At 48.6% G+C, this 17950-nt stretch overlaps 1 protein-coding gene across 3 annotated transcripts in view; it reads right to left on the bottom strand.

The window, feature by feature from the left end:
* The window catches only part of NELL1 (neural EGFL like 1), a 678881-nt gene that overhangs the window by 202633 nt on the left and 458298 nt on the right, over positions 1-17950 (bottom strand). For all 3 annotated transcript variants that reach the window (XM_048483516.1, XM_048483514.1, XM_048483513.1), the window contains exon 14: positions 11019-11141. In XM_048483516.1, the coding sequence (XP_048339473.1) occupies positions 11019-11141 (123 nt within the window). The remainder of the gene's footprint in view (positions 1-11018; positions 11142-17950) is intronic.

The raw sequence follows: 17950 nt of genomic DNA on the forward strand, positions 1-17950 counted from the left end.
GTTTGAACCCAGGAACCCCCCTTACCTATGTCCTTGCCCACTGGCATCTGACTGCCGCATGCTCCCCCTCAGTGCTGGAATGTGGCACTGAATGCCACCCCATCCCTGGAATAGCGGGGCAGCCAGCCAAGTCTGGTGTGGCCCATTGAGGCTTCTCAGCGACAGGGAGACTTTTTGACTTTACCTCTCCACACTGCCAGAAATTCTCTTTGGGGGCAGTGACCAGGTGTCTAGCTTTTGGATGGGGCTGCCCATCTTTGAATTGTTGCAGGACACAAAAGTGTCAAAAGTATAATTATTCATAGATCATACATTAATAAGATAGTATAAAATAATGTAATGTAAAATTATTCATTAATAATTCATAAAGGTCAATTACAAGACTGGACGATTATATATGTATATTATATACACTAATTATAAATGTTTACATACAGACAAATATGTGTGTAATATATTGGAGCATCATTTTGCACTTTTTGCCACCTTCAAAAAATATTTAAGACTCTGCCTCTGCAAAGAGGAATAGGCAACCATGCAATAAAGTCACTTCACATGATGGTAGAAACAGACAAATGAAACAACTTGCCTATCAATTTTTCTCAGATATGAAACAGGCATCATAAAGTATTGATCCAAACCAGGAAAAGTAATTTTCAAAGAAACTGTTATCGTCACTTAATAAGTAACTATCTTCAAAATCCTAACAATCCCCACCCCACATGCACATGATTTCTTGAACTGAGTAGAAAAAACCACAAGAACAAAGCAAATAAAATACTAGTTCCCAGGGGGCATGCAACATATGCATGCATATGTTCAACAGCTGAGAGAAAAACTGCCCAGTTGCCTGAGAGGCAATGAATCTGGATGCAAAAAAACAAACAAAAATCTAATAGCAACTGGATTGGTCAGCCAATAACCTATGGAAGCTTACTGCTGCTAGACCAGGCAACAACCAACTGAATGTTCAATCTGAAACCTTTATTTTGGAGCATAGCACTTGCCCAAAAGAAAACAAAATGGGACATCATTTTTAGGGCAGGATGGACGGCGGACGTTTCATGGCTGTTCTTCGCGAATAAGAACATTGGTTGTATGGACGGTATGGGACAAACTGGAATACTGGAACGAAATGAACTGTACGGTCGTTATGCAACGGATGCATTTCTTCTTCTTTTGTAGCAAGTGTTACATGGGCCAGCAAAATGAATATAGCAGCTCTGCTACATATACTTATATGCACAACATATTGATTCAAGTCCTTAGATTACTATTATCTTGGACACCAACAATATTTTCAGAGTATAAGTTTTCAGGTGTCAAAGCTCTTTTCATCCATGCATTATGAATCTTACTGGCCTCTAAATTACTAGAAAACGTGAATCTAGCTATTCTACTGTAAACCAAAATGACTGCCCTCTGAAACTATGCAACATATTGTTACGTTGGGGTGTTGTGTGGTTTCCAGGCTGTATGGTTATATTGCTGTTGGAATTTATTGTTGGCTACAAATCTCTATGTAGTTTATATGAAGAGGCGATTACGGAACGGTTTCCTTGGTAACTGGAACCTGAAGTGGTGACTCGTGGAACTGTGCTAGAAAGTAAACGGACGCTGAAAGGTGGCTAGTTCCTTCATGAGAACTTGTCAACTAATAACATTCCCGGCAGAAATCTTCCCAGTAGAAATTAATGTTTTTCTTTTCTGTGCAATTATAAAGTGTTTTTGATAATTTTTTTAAATATCACTTTTGAAAGCATATTTTGTTTGTTTTCAAATCACAATTTCATGCCATTTCCTTTCCTGATAATTTAAATGTCCAGTTTGACAGCCTATTTTCCTTAATCACACTGTGAAACACTTTCATGTGCAATATTTATGATGAAATACAGAAAATTCTTTCTGTGTTCATTTATCCTTTTCTCTGGAGAAATCATATGGCTTGTTACTGTCTGTTTATCTGAATAGTTTTATCTTCAGCTTTATCTTTTCAATTTAATCATAGTGCTGTAACTATTATCTAGGGACATAATGAAGCTAAAGTTAAGCACTTTATTGTCTTGTTGGTTTCAATGGCAGAGTTAAGCATGTGCCACTGAAGTACTGTAGTCAGAATCTAAGTTTTAACTCTGGATACGTTGTGCCCTAGAATGTAGTTTGCTTTTGACACATCAACTATGAAACACATTAATATTAATGCCTGACTAAAATGTTTAATTTCATACATTTACTACACTTTGCAATGTTATTCCATATTATAGCTTAGAAATAAGAAGTGTCCTCCTGAATTAACTTAGCATTCCATGTAGTCTACAATGTTGTTTCCCACTGCAGCCAACAAGTCTCCCCACCCCCAGGAAGAGGAAGAAGGAGGGCAATGGTCATTGACATGATGATTTACCTCTGGTATAACTGGAAGTGACACCATCATATTGTTGATGTTGACAATATCCCCACATCAAGCCAAAGCTCCAGAGTTAAGCAATAGAGTTTGGGCCAAGTGCTAGAGTGTCCCTGGTGATACGATGAAATCACTTTTAGTGATTTCCTCACCACCCTCTGTCAATCTGTTTGGGGCCAGGCCCCTTCCTTTGAGGCTTCAGAATCAAAAGAATAGGGGTTACACCACCCAAGTCCCCTCCCTTCCCAACTTTAGCTTCCTGAGCCTCTGCAGCTCAGTCCTTTCTCTCTCCCCGCCAGTCAGATGTAGTTCCTTCCCTTTTATGAGATCCTCTGGCCCCATCTGGCCTGTACTCAGTCCCCTCTGCCTTGTTCCACCTGGGAGATTATAAAATGAAGCCTTACCTAACTCCTTCTCCTGCTGTCTGTCTCTCTGCCCTACTCCTTCCTCTTGTTATTCAGGGCTGTCTCTTAGCCTCTCCTATCTTGACCTTCCCCAAGTCCCAGTATGACCTTGCCTTCTGAGCATGTTCCTTCCTGCTCCTGGTCTTGTCCTTGGCTGTTTGGAGCAATCTGCCCTGGGTCCTGATCATCTTCCTCTCCTGGCCTTCTTCACATGGGTGAGTTGGGCCCCTGGCTGTCCTCAGCTTGGGCAGCTTGAATGGGGTTGAGTCAGGCATGGTGTCGGTTCTCAACAGATAGGACCAGATGGGAATATATCACATCCTGCAATGTCAGTACATCATTTGAGAGGAGTCCCCCCTCCCCCCCGCACGTGAGTCTCCACTGATTGCCAGCCTCATGCAGGAAACTCTATTACACAGGGCACTCATCTTCAGAAACCTAATGTGCACTGTAAGTTAAGCTTATCTTCAATTGCATACTTTGTGAAAAGTCAATTAATTACAACTTAATATTCAGTTACTCAAAACATATGAACTATTTCCACTAAAAATACACGTACAATATTAAATGGTGAAATGACAAACTTTGTCAGCCATATCTGATCTTCACATATATATGCTTATACTAAATAATTGTGGCAGTGGGTAAATGATATTTAAGTACAATTTGAAAATTTTTACTTATAAGATAATTTGAACCAGAATGCCAACTGATATAGAACCTTAGCATTTAACTGTGTCACACAAAGTGCCATCCAATACTGATGGGACTTGAGACATGAGAAACTACTTGAATATCACCTGGACTTGTCTACAGTGATCTTTTGTTAAATGGAACAATATTTCTGCCCAAATAAAAAATATTTTGGTGAAATAAATATGCTTTAATAATTCTGTTTTTAGACTGCAGGGTGCAGAACTGAAATGAAGAGGCATTTTGCTCAGGTGGCATGAAAAAGACTTGGACTTGAACCATTTCCAGTATTGCAGGTCACCCTGTTCAAGGTATGTGCAAAGAGATTGGCAACACATGGACCACTGATGCACTTGTGGTTTGCTCCACAGTGAGTGTACATTCCTTCTGGGACAGATTCTTGGTTGCACACATGTTTTTTCCACTCCTGAACTTACTGTTTCACAGATCAGAGAATCACTAGTTTCCAAACATAATGTGTGATTTCTCCCCCTCCCCCGCCTTCACAGGAAATGTGAAGGAGATGGCCATGCATTATTTCCTCTTTGGATTTTCTTCCTCACACCCAACAGCTCTTCCAGCCAATGCTGCCATTGTTTACACCCTGCTGGTCTCTCGATGAATTCAATAGAGCCAGTTGGAATGTTTTAATAACCACATTGAATTATTGATTGACCAAAGATGGAAATCCTCCCTACTGAAAAAGATGGCAGGCAATCTCCCCAGAGGATGGTTGCCAGGAATAGAAGTGGTGGCTAGGCAAAATAAGGATCAGATCTGTGCAACTGGGCACACTTTGAACCCCCCACTGTGAATCACAAAGCTGTGTCGGAGAATGGTAACTGCATAAATGTCCATGGGTTACTGCTAAGGAACTCCTCTTTGGTGGGTGACTACTGTTGTACATCTTGGGAGCACTCTTCCTTGGTTTCTCTATTAGAATTGGTTCCTAAATCATTTAAATCTGCATGCAAGCTGCTGGTTTTAGCTTAGCAATCATCACTTGCTTATACAACCATATTAGGTACAGAGAAAAAAGATACTCGAAATTCAGTGTGTTTTCCTGCTTTGGACTTTTTTACTTATCCAGCTAATCTAGTTTCAAATGCTTCAGTGCCTTTTTGAGAAAATGAACTGCTTTACAAAACTCAAGAAAAGAAGCTTAAAAGTTCACTAGAGTCTAATTTAAAATAGCTGCATAATTTTGAGATACATGTACAGAATTCTGACATCCACCTACCAAACCCTCCTGATCTCAATTCTAACTTGTTTCTAGATACATCTACTGAGTGCATTCTGTTCATTTTCAATATGACAGGAATGCAGACTGGTCTAGTCAGCAGCCATGGAATCCCACTGACAAAATTCTAACATTTAAATAAACCTGAAGTGTCAGAAGGAACAGTTCTAGAAGAGTAAATAAACATGGTTCCATACAATGATCGAACAGCTTCCTGAAACATTCAGACTTCAAGCAACAATTCCTTCTAGATTCAGCTTAACAACTCTTTTATGTAAATTCTCCTGCCAGAATCTTAGCTGTGGGAATTATCCTCCTATTGAGATCATGTGCAAGAATCCGGTAATTTCCAACTAGATATCCTTTCCCTCTTGCAACTGTTTGGAAGTCAGAAAATTGATGAATTTCTAAATAAATATTGAGAACATTCTGTATTCACACATATCCAGTATTAGAAAAGGAAATGGGATAACACATATTAAATAACTTCTACTATTGTGATTATTAGTGTTAACTGGACAAATAAGTGATGTATATTTTTCTCTTTCTAAATGTCTGTTTTAAGAGCAGATTGCCTTTATTTTAGAAAAAAAGCAAAACAACAACATACATGGACATTCTTGCCAACCGTTGTGCCATGCATGTATTTTATGACCTGCTCAGGGCCTGCAATAACAGTGATATCTCAAAATGCCATCCAGCAGTAATGTACAGTCAGAAACAAACTACATCAAGAACAAAATCCTGTGCTTTCTGCCACTCCTCATTATTCAGTGGCTTTGGAACTTGCTCTGCTGTAAAAGAAAATGATGAGCCCCATTTAAGACACATGATTCTTGTTCAAAAAGACAAGGCACTCCAGCTTAAAAGCCATATGTGCACCTCAGCCCAAAAGATAACTGTGGGTTCCATTTGCATTGTGCTGCTCGAGAGGCACTTTAAAGAAACAATAGAGAGTGGTTGGTAAGTTATACCAAACCTCATTCAGATATAGAGGCTTTAAGAGGTCTGTGGCCTAGAAGTAGGTATGCACAGATCAATTCTCATAATGCCTGTCTGTACTACACTAAGATGATAATCAGTCATCAGTTCTTGGAGCAACAGACCCACCTCCACCAGATGGTCCCATTCCCCACACACATGTATCCAGTTTGGGTGCAGCTGATCCTCTGACCCGTGTGGTACAGATTGGTTCTCATGCTTGGTTGTGTCACATTCATCACGCTCTACAATGGAAACAACAATGCCAAGAGAATTGAGAGATGGCATGAGGAGAAAAAATGGGGGGAAGGGGGCTTTACAAAGCTTCTAATGTGACATTTGAAACATTTGTTCGAACTAGTGACTGGATTGCTACAATGGCTGAAAACAGCAGAAAAAGATACAAATGGAAAAACCAGCATAGATTTGTTTCCAGATTCATGACAGATCCAATATCATATTTTAGGCAGAGATATAAAGAAACACCTACCAGGTTTAAAAAGAAACCAGAATCAGAACTGAGCAGGTCCAAAATGCTTTCCTGGTGAGGAATGCAAAGTGTTAACACCAGCAACATCACGACTTGTAAAATCCAGCTCTAATGGACACAGCCTTACTAGAATTGCACAGAGAGTCAGGGATGTGGGACTTTGGTGGGTAGATTTTTGCTCCCGCTGGGCATGGAATAGGACTCAGAAAGTGTTCCAGAGTGTTAAAGGTTTAAGGCAGCTTAAGTTCAGGATATCAGGAAACAAACTCAAGAGAAGAATTATCCTTCCTTAACTGGAGACAAAGTCCACCCCAGCACTTACCCATGACATCAGCTGTGGGGTGAGCCCATGAGCAGCAGGAGCCGTGGGGGGGGGCCAGGCATGCCGGTCACCGGCTCACGGCCTTCCGAGGCGCCTGGCTCCCCAGCCCGCTCCCCGTGAGTCCGCGGGTCATGAACTGCCTGACTCGCGGTCCTGGGTGTCCCATACAAGGGACAAAGGGAGTTAGACCCAGACTCGGATGCTTCCTCCCATGCGCGTAGCAGCCTGATGAGATCATACACTGATGATCTCCGGCTCTCCAGCTCTCCCGATTTCCCGACCTCCCGCCTGCCCGATCCCTTTGCGCCCCGACCCTAATAAAGGTGTGAGAGAGCGGCCTTGTGGAAGTGCCTGCCGGGATCACGGGATCCCGCGCTTCCTGCAGCTGGCTCTCTCCACCAGATGAAATCTCAGCGTCACCGTCTCTTCATTGGGGCCTGCGTGGGCGGGACTGGCTGGTGCCGAAACCGGGAATCCTCGAACCTCCGCCGTGACTTACCGTGCGCCTGGAAGGAGCTTCTGGTACCCGATGAGTCCCTGGATGGCGCATCAGGACCACCTCCTCGGTACCGACCATCCCAGCTGAATCGGCGCATCCAGGGGATTAGCGTTCCTGGGACACTCGTCTGGCAGGAACCACGGTGGATAGGCTTGTAAAAGCGACGCTTTGACAAGCCCGTTAGCGAGCTGAAAGCTAGCCGAAGCGGCAGTCTCCATAGAGAGGGGAGCCAGCAGGTGGTTGAGGGAGATTGATAGGCTGTGTCCATGGTGCCAAGGAAACATTCAATCGCCAAGGATTGGGAAAACGTCAGGCCTCTGCACGGAAGGACTGTAGCGCCCGATGTCGCTACTGCTGGCGAACAGTGTTTATGTTGCCACCATCAGCCTGCAGGTCCACGGTATCTTTGCCATGGATCTCCCCTCCTTTGCGATCTTTCACCTACAGTTTCAAAGCCGGAACTTTTCTCATCCACTAAGCGGGGCCTGTCCTACTCCCCTTTCAAACTCTCCCTTTCCGTGCTCTCTCAGGCCCTGCCGCTTCCTCCTTTGCTCCGCCTTTTGCTTCCCCCTCCGTTTCTGCAAACCCACCGCACCTCCGTCAATGCTGCGTAATGGCGTGAGTTTCAAAACTCTAGCAGAGCGTATTACCCTGATCTGCAGGGGAAGGGAAACCCTAACCGGAAGGCGATGCCGACCTCTCGCTGTCTGCCAGCCCACTACACTGACCATGTGGGGGGTAGTCATCCAATGATCGTTGAGTATAAGCCCATAGGCTATAGCGTTCTCACTGAACTCCATAAGGCAATACGGAACGTGGGGATCACCCAGCCTATGGCAGAGGCATGCTGGAAGCAGTCATACGGAATCGCGTGGTGTTCCGGAGGACCTACGTCCACCTACATGCTCTTGAACCCTGCATATTATGTTTGTTTTTGGGGCGAATACCGCCAACAATGCATAAGCAGAGGGGCAGCCCTCTGGCGGTGCTGCCAGCGCAGCTCTATGGCTGCAAGGCTTAGCCCTTCCGGCCAGCAGGCCGTCCTGCGGAGGCTGCACAAGGTTGCACCTGACTGCTGGCGTTTGTAAGAGTGCAGCTGCGGTTAGCCAACCCAGAGCTTTTTCAGCGTTAGAAGGCAGAAACTCCAGGAGCCACGGCTGAATTCCTGAACGGGCTCCAGGAGGCCCTGCAGAACAAGTTGACAACGACGCAGCCCAACATAGGCTCTCATGCGCCCTACGCCAAAGAGCGCCTCCGCTACAGGTGCCGCGGGGCGATCACCAGGCTTAGGGAAGAACCGAGCTGTACGACATGCTTAAGGCTTGCCGGGATATGGGATCTTCCGCCCATCAGGCCAGCCAGCACTCTCCACCACGCGGGGACAGCCCAAGGCGAGTGCCAACTGCGGCGGGGACACTTCGGAGGATTGTAGTGCGCCCGGTGGGGCTTTAACCCGACGGGAGGGTTCTCCCCCTGGGAGATAGAGGCCCCAGGAAAGCCCCAGACCAGATACCCCCCCGATGCGGAAGGGCTTTCACTGGGGCGGTGCCATTCGGGAAACTCTGCAGGTTCTCCAGCCCGGACCGGAGGAGAATACTAAAACCAGCCCGAGAACCAGGCCGAACCCAAACCACCGCCTCTGGCGTGTCTCTCTCTGTACCCAACCTCTTTTCTCTCAAGTTTCCTTGAGGATCCTCATTGCTCCAGGCCAGTACAGCGATCCCATCCCCCAGGGCCGTCGGGTTAATCTTGCCCAAAGCCTCCATGGCCTTCAGGCAGAAAGGGACTTGTTTATGCGTTGAGAGTCATCAACTCCACACACCAAGGAGCCGTTCATTCCAGGTATGGACAAACATCCCGCAGGAGTTGCCCCAGCGGGACCAGCTCGCCACAGCTGATCCTCCTGCCCTGCGGCTGCCTGCAGCTGATCAATAAAGACCCACAGGCCCAAATTGCCGCCAGGCTGGCCATTTTCCACCGTGGCGGTAGTAAGCATGTCGGTAGCTCCGCCCGTGCCTGGAGCTCACTATAGAGGGTGTCCAGGGACTTATGGACACCGGCCCGGCGTAACGATCATCGACGGCGAGTGCCCCCCCCCCCCCCCCCCCGCCACCCAACAGCTCTTCCAGCCATGCTGCCATTGTTTTTACACCCTGCTGGTCTATCGATAATTCAATAGACCAGTGGAATAGACATAGCCTATTGAATTATTGATTGACCAAAGATGGAAATCCTCCCTACTGAAAAAGATGGCAGGCAATCTCCCCAGAGGATGGTTGCCAGGAATAGAAGTGGTGGCTAGGCAAAATAAGGATCAGATCTGTGCAACTGGGCACACTTTGAACCCCCCACTGTGAATCACAAAGCTGTGTCGGAGAATGGTAACTGCATAAATGTCCATGGGTTACTGCTAAGGAACTCCTCTTTGGTGGGTGACTACTGTTGTACATCTTGGGAGCACTCTTCATGGTTTCTTTCTATTAGGAGTGGTTCCCTAAATCACATTTTAAATCTGCATGCAAAAGCTGCTGGTTTTAACTATGTCATCACTTGCTTATACAACCATATTATGTACAGAGAAAAAGGTAAATTACTCGAAATTCAGTTGTCGTTTTCCTGCTTTGGACTTTTTACTTATCAGCTAATCTAGTTTCAAATGCTTCAGTGCCTTTTTGAGAAAATATGAACTGCTTTTAAAACTCAAGAAAAGCTTAAAAGTTCACTAGGAAGTCTAATTTAAAGCAAAATAGCTGCATAATTTTGAATACATGTGCAATTCTGACATCCACCCCTGCAAACCTCTGATCTCAATTCTAACATTTTTCTGAATACATCTACTTCAGTGCATTCTGTTCATTCAATATGACAGGGAATGCAGGCTGGTCTGGTCAGCAGCCCTTGGAATCCCACTGACAAAATTCTAACATTTAAATAAACCTGAAGTACATCCAGAAGGAGACAGTTAGAAGAGTAAATAAACATGGTTCCATACAATGATCGAGCAACTTCCTGAAACATTCAGACTTCAAGCAACAATTCCTTCTAGAATTCAACTTAACAACTCTTTATGTAAATTCTCCTACCCAGAATCTTAGCTGTGGGAATTATCTCCTAATGAGATCATGTGCAAGAATCAGTAATTTCCAACTAGATATCCTTTCCTCTTGCAACTGTTTAGGAAGTCAGAAAATGATGAATTTCTAAATAAATATTGAGAACATTCTGTATTCACACATATCCAGTAATAGAAAAGGGGAAATGGGATAACACATATTAAATAACTTCTGCTATTGTGATTATTAGTCATTAACTGGACAAATAAGTGATGTATATTTTCTCTTTCATCTGTTTAGAGCAGATTGCCTTTATTTTAGAAAAAACAAAAACAGCAACATATGGACATTATACACAAGCTTAGATTGTACCATGCATATTTTATGACCTGCTCAGGGCCTACAATAACAGTGATATCTCCAAAATGCAGACATCCAGCTTATTAATGTACAGTCAAAGCAAACTACATCAAGAACAAAAATCCTGTCTTTCTGCCACTCCTCGTATTCAGTGGCTTTTGGGAGCTTGCTCTGCTGTAAAAGAAAATGATGAGCCCCATTTAAAAGACACATGATTCTTGTTCAAAAGACAGGCACTCCAGCTTAAAAGCCATATGCACCTCAGCCCAAAAGATAACTGTGGGTTCCATTGCATTGTGCTGCTCGAGAAGGCACTTTAAAAAGCAATGAAATTAGTTGGTAAGTTATGCAAACCTCATTCAGATATAGGAAACTGGAAGGTCTTTTAACTGCCTAGAAGTAAATTATGCACAGATCAATTCTCATAATGCCTGTCTATACTACACTAGATGATAAATCAAACATTGAATTCTTAAAAATGCTCAGCATTGTGAGCAGCTTGAATTCAGGCAACTGTCAAGAAATATTAACAGTGTCTAATACTTTATCAGTTCTTGGAGCAACAGACCCACCTCTGCAGATGGTCCCATTCCCCACATATCCAGGTTTGCAGGTGCAGCTGTGTCCTCTGACCGTATTAGTACAGATTGCGTTCTCATCGCAGTTGTGCTGTCCACTGTCACATTCATCACGCTCTACAATGAAACAATGCAAGAGAAATTGAGAGAGATGTGAGAGAAAAATGGGGGAGAGGGGCTTTACAGCTTCCTAATGTGACATTTGAAACATTTGTTCGAACTAGTGACTGGATTGCTACAATGGCTGAAAACAGCAGAAAAGACCTAAATGGAAAAACCTGGCATAGATTTATTTCTGTTTCAGATTCATGACAGATCAATATCATATTTTAGGCAGAAGATATAAAAAGAAACACCTACCAGGTTTAAAAAAACAGAATCAGAACTGAGCAGGTCCAAAATGCTTTCTGGTGAGGAATGCAAAGTGTTAACACCACAACAACATGCGACTTGTAAATCAGCTCTAATGGACTGTATACTAAATTGCACAGAGAGTCAGGGATGTGGGACTTTGGTGGGTAGATTTTGCTCCTTTGGAGCATGGAATAGAAGCAGCTCCAGAAAGTGTTCCAGAGTGTTAAGGTTTGGGCAGCTTAAGTTCAGGATATCAGGAAGCAAACTCAAGAAAAATTATCCTTCCTTAACTGGAGACAAAAGTCCCACCCCCAGCACTTACCCATGACATCAGCTGTAGGGGTGAGCCCGCGAACCCAGCAGAACCGTAGAAGGAGCGCCAGGCATGCCGGTGCCGGCTACGGCCTTCCGGGCGCACACGCTCCCCCAACCCCCGCTCCCCCGTGAGTCACGGGTCATGAACTGCCTGACTCGCGGTCACCAGGTGTCCCATACAAAGGGACAAAAGGGATTAGACCCAGACTCGGATGCTTCCTCCCGCACGTAGCAGCCTGATGAGATCATACATCACATGATGATCTCCCGCTCTCCCGCTCTCCCGATTTCCCGACCTCCCGCCTGCCCGATCCCTTTACACGCCCCCATTGAAACCCTAATAAAAGGTGTGAGGGGCGAGCGCACGGCAGAGTTGCCAGGATCACGGGATCCCGCACTTCCTGCAGCTGGCTCTCTCCACCAGATGAAATCTCCGCGTCTCGTCTCTTCATTGGGGCCTCGTGGGCGAGACTACAAGCTGGTGCCGAAACCCGGGAATCCTCGAACCTCCGCCGTGACTTACCGTCGCCTGGGAAAGGGCTTCTCGGTACCGATCGTCCGCTGGATCGGCGCATCCAGGGACCCACCTCCTCGGTACCGACCATCCGCTGGATCGGCGCATCCAGGGATTCGCGTTCTAGGACACTCTCTCGTCTGACGAACCACCGGTAAGATGGGCGCTTGTAAAAGCACGGCTTTTGACAAGCACGTTAGCGAGCTGAAAGCGCTAGCGAAACGCGGCAGGGTCTCCATAAAGAGAGGGGAGCTGCGCGAATTGGTTGAGGAGATTGATAGGCAATGTCCATGGTACCCAGAAAGGGGGACATTCAATCTTAAGGATTGGGAAAACATCGGGCGCACTCTGCACAGAGAGCCTCGCGCGCCGATGTCGCTGCTACTGACGTGGAGACAGTGTTATGTTGCCATCAGCCTGCAGGTCCACGGTATCTTTGCCATGGATCTCCCTCCTTTTGATCTTTCACCTACAGTTTCAAGCCCGGAACTTTCTCTATCCACTAAGCAGGACGCCTGTCCTACTCCCGTTTCAAACTCTCCCGCTCGTGCTCTCGCGGCCCTGCCGCCTCCTCCTTTTGCTCCGCCTTTTGCTCCGCTTCCCCCTCCCGTTTCTGAAGCCACCGCACCTCCGTCAATGCCACGTAATGGCGTGAGTTTCAAAACTCTAGCAGAGCGTATTACCCACGATCTGCAGAGGAAGGAAACCCTAACGGAAGACGATGCCGACCTCCTCGCTGTCTGCCCAGCCCACTACACTGACCATGTGGGGGAGCACGGCGTCATCCAGCGAGTCGTTGAGTATCGCCCCATAGGCTATAACGTTCTCACTGAGCTCCGCAAGGCAATACGGGACGTGGGGATCACCAGCCCCTATGTGAGAGGCATGCTGGAAGCAGTCATACGGAATCACGTAATGGTTCCGGAGGACTGGAAAACCACTTTTCACATGCTCTTGAACCCTGCGCAATATGTTGTTTGGGAAAGCGAATACCGCCAACAATGCATAAGCAGAGGGGCAGCCTCTGGCGGTGCCTATACTGCCGCGCAGCTCTATGGCTGCAAAGGCTTCGCCCTTCCCGACGCGCAGGCCGTCCTGCCGGAGGCCACCCTTAAGGTTGCCTCTGACTGCGCCTACAAGGCGTTTGTAAGAGTGCCCGCTGCCGGACAGCCAACCCAGAGCTTTTCCAACGTTCGGCAGAAGCCTCAGGAGCCTTACGCTGAATTCCTGAACAGGCTCCAGGAGGCCCTGCAGAGACAAGTTGACAACGACGCAGCCCAACATGAGCTCCTCATGCGCCTCGCCAAAGAGAACGCCTCCGCTGAGTGCCGCAGGGCGATCACAGGCTTAGGGAAGAACCCCGAGCTGGCCGACATGCTTAAGGCTTGCCAGGATATCGGATCTTCCGCCCATCAGGCCAGCCTCCTAGCCGCAGCACTCTCCACCACCCGGGGACAGCCCCAAGACGAGTGCTTCAACTGCGGCAAGCGGGGACACTTCCGGAGGGATTGTAGGTCGCCCGGTGGGGGGGCTTACAACCCCGACGGAGGGGGGTTCTCCCCTGGGAGATGAAGGCCCCCAGGAAAGCCCCAGACCAGATGCCCCCGATGCCGGAAGGGCTTTCACTGGAGGAGCGAGTGCCCGTCGGGAAACTCTTACCCGGGTTTCTCCCCAGCCCAGGACCACGGAGGAGAATACTAAACCAGCCCCGAGAACCAAGGCCCGAACCCAAACCACCGCCTCCCAGCGGTATCTCTCTCTCCTGTACCCAACCTCTTTCTCTCAAGTTCCCCCATGAGATCCTCATTGCTCCGACCCAGTACAGCGATCCCATCCCCCCAGAGGCCGTCGGGTTAATCTTGCCCAAAGCCTCCGCAGCTGAGCAGGGACTGTTTGTCGTCCCGGGAGTCATCAACTCCACACACCAAGGAGCCGTTCACATTCAGGTATGGACAAACATCCCGCAGGAGTTGCCCAGCGGGACCAGCTGCGCACAGCTGATCCTCCTGCCCCACACGCTGCCTGCCGCTGATCCAATAAAGGCCACGAGCCCAAATTGCCATCGGGGCACAGCCGGCACCACCGTGGCGGTAGTAGAAACGCCCATCGGTAGCTCCCGCCCGTACCTGGAGCTCACTATAGAAGGGTGTCTGTTCAAGGGACTTATGGACACCGGCGCCGACGTAACCGTCATCAGAGCAGCCGAGTGGCCTGATCAGTGGCCAACCGAGGCTTGCCCGCGCATCTGGGGAGTGGGGGGGAAGCAGACCGCGAGACGGAGCACCCGCCCGCTCACGGTCCGCAGTCCAGGGCTTGAGCGACAGCTCACAGTCCGCCCCATCGTTTTGGACATCCATGTTAACTTGTGGGGAAGGGATCTCATGAGTCAGGTCAAGACGACTCTAGTCTGGGATGGATAAATCCACTCCCACCATGGCCGTTACCCAGAAGAAGAACAGATAGCAGCGGGCCACGTTGAGATCCCTACCCCCCAGTTCTGACTGTATTTTCTACCTCCACCCCAGAGCCCCCGCTCTGGAACACCCTCTTTCTCTCTCCCTTTGTTCTATTTTTTCAACCAGCAAAGGCGGGAGGGCCAATTGGCTGACTGGCCCTCCCTGGATTAAAATCTGGGCCCATCCTGGTACCGCAGCACTGCCAGGACAGGCCCCAGGTTAAAAAAGGGGCTGCCGCACCAAATTCACTCACAAGCCCGTTTGGCTTGTGGTTGCCCAGCGCCTGGCAGCTATATCAATACCATGTCCAAGGCCAGGCGCTTAGCCGAAACCGCCCCTTAAGGAGTGGTTTCGGCGGGCGGCATTTCCCCAAGATACTCGAATTCGACCCCAAATTCTGAACGCCGTGTCTGCCTCAACCCCTGCGATCACGGTAAGTATATTTGCCCCAGGGTGGAACCTCCCCCGGTCCTTTGTCCCAGAGACCAACTCCCAAGTGTGTGATTGTTTTGCTATTCTGACGCATCCCCTTCTCTGAACGCACCCCCAAAGTCCTTTTGTACTGCAAATTAGATATGCATACCCACAATCCCCTGACGGTCCACTCACCCCCCCTCTCTTCGGGGGCTCGGACCATCGCTCCGACGCATTCTTATGACGTCTTTGAAGCCAACTCCACATAGGAGTTGCCTGCCCTTCGTGCCCCCCGCCCATGTCCAAACAAATTAAAGAAAGGGGAGTAGGTGGGGCCTCCATGGCCTGCCCCCCCTGCAGAATTGAAAATGAAATTGGAATTGCTGACAATTCAAACCTGTCCTCAGGCCCACTCCCACCTGAGCCAAGACCAAGCTTGGCGGGGCCCGGCCCCCTCATAACCTGGGGAAGGGGGTATGCTTCAATCCCTCTCCCTACAGGTCCCCAGTGGACTCCAGTTCGCCATGTCCAGCCAACCCATGGAATGGCACCAGAAGGAAACCAACCCTATCCCAGAGATGGAGCGAATCTCTCTGGAAGATCCGGTCCCACAGCCCCGACGGAACCGCCGCCAGCGCCAGAACGGCTTGAGGACCCAGATGACTTGGGGAGACGTCAAGGCAACGACAGGCCAAGCTCGAGAGCTGCTGCGACAGCAAGGCTGCCCCGAGACACCCGAGGGTCTCTGCGCTGCCATCTTTGCGATCATCACCGCAAACTCCGCAGTCACCATCATCTGCCTGCTCTGCTGCCTCTTGCCGGTGACGCTCGGTCACCCCCTTTTGGAGATCAACCAAGTCAACATCTGGGAGCGGTTCGCTGCCAACGTCTCATCCTTCTGCCTGGGCCAGTATCTCGGAGTGGGAAGCTTGCTTAGCTCCTGCCTACTCCCTGTCTGCAAAGCCCCTGGAGATTTCCTGGAAGAGTCCGGCCTGAGCCCTTTCATGAACGCCTCGTCTATCCGGTACTCCATGAGCGCCGACTGGGGACCCGTTGTCCAAACCCTCCCCGCCGGCGCCCTCTCTCTCATCACCCAAACCGTCGCCAACCACGAGTCCAACACTTGTGCCCGCATTGCTGATGTGGCGGGACAGGAAGCTGCCCGAGCCCAGCCACCGGCTCGGCCAACTGGAACTGCACACATGTTGAGGACATTCCCCCCATATATGGGAACATCCTCCTCCCTAAGGGCTGGTTCTGGACTTGCGGGGAAAGAACCTTCAACTACATCCCCGCTTGCCTCTCCGCCGGGACTCTTTGTTGCCTTAGCCGCCTTACCATCATCCTGCCCCAGGCTCCACCCCGGGAGCCCAAACGCCATCGCCGCTCCGCTCTTTCCCTCGACCCTTCCTGCCGGAGCGACGCAGTTGCCCTTTCCAAAGCCGAGTACGTCTCCCTCGCGACCTCCCTGGTGGGAGTCCCAGGACTCGCCACCTACAACGCTAAGACTATTGGCCGGCTGGCCTGTGCCCTTGCGAAGTCCATTAATTCCACCTCCACCGCTCTGGATGCTCTGGCCTCCGAGCAACACGAACTACGTCAAGTGACTTTAGATAATCGTGCCGCTATTGATTACTTGTTATTACTGCATCACCAAGGTTGTGAGAATGTACATAATATGTGTTGTTTTAATCTCTCTGATAATTCTCATTTGATTCATATGAAAGTGCGTGAGTTACAAGATGTTGTATCTAATCTGAAATATGATGTATTACCTCACTGGTGGTCAGCCCTTTGGAGCTGGCTGCCGGGGGGATGGTTAAGTACTCTTGTACAATTCTTCATTGGTTTGATTGTATGCCTTATTGTCGGGTCTTGTCTTGTTCAATGTGTATCTGCTTTTGCTTGCAACATTTGTAAGAAACCCTTTGACTTTCCCCTATGCCGCAACCAGGTCCTCATGCTGCACAAACAACTCAGCCAGCTTGAGCAAGTTCCCGGGGAGGCAAGCATCCCCCTAAATTGCCCCAACTAATTCGGCTTCCTTCCTAAAATATAAGAAACAGGGAGATGTAGGGGTGAGCCCGCAAACCCAGCAGAACTGTAGAAGGAGCACCAGGCATGCTGGTGCCGGCTACGGCCTTCCGGGCGCACACGCTCCCCCAACCCCCGCTCCCCCATGAGTCACGGGTCATGAACTGCCTGACTTGCGGTCACCAGGTGTCCCATACAAAGGGACAAAAGGGTTCCTGCCCTCAGGTGAAGATTAGACCCAGACTCGGATGCTTCCTCCCGCACGTAGCAGCCCGATGAGATCATACATCACATGATGATCTCCCGCTCTCCCGACCTCCCGTTCTCCCGCCTGCCCGACCCCTTTACACGCCCCCATTGAAACCCTAATAAAAGGTGTGAGGGGCGAGCGCACGGCAGAGTTGCCAGGATCACGGGATCCCGCACTTCCTGCTTGCTGGCTCTCTCCACCAGATGAAATCTCCGCGTCTCGTCTCTTCATTGGGGCCTCGTGGGCGAGACTACAATCAGCAGCAGTCCAAAGCCAACAACAGCAAGAAGGGCATGAAACAGCAGTCAGACCCAATGGAAACCAGGGAGTGATGAGATGCATGCCTTCAAGATTTTGGGTTGATGGGCAGAATTAAGAAAAGCAGGAAAAGCAGTGAGAGCCTGGGACGGGGAATGTTCAGACTGAGAGATTCTTAGTAGCTGTTATTTGTTCTAATCGTTCCTGTTGTTAGCTGTTAATGAACTTGTTAAAATCACAATGGTCGTTCTGCCATCCATCGCAACATGGTCTCAGAAGTTTGAACTTCAATTGTCTCCAGAGCTATTTGCAAAGATCTGCATTTTTTAAG

The sequence above is a fragment of the Sphaerodactylus townsendi genome, linkage group LG02 (genome assembly GCF_021028975.2).
Source record: "Sphaerodactylus townsendi isolate TG3544 linkage group LG02, MPM_Stown_v2.3, whole genome shotgun sequence".
Classification (NCBI taxonomy): domain Eukaryota; kingdom Metazoa; phylum Chordata; class Lepidosauria; order Squamata; family Sphaerodactylidae; genus Sphaerodactylus; species Sphaerodactylus townsendi.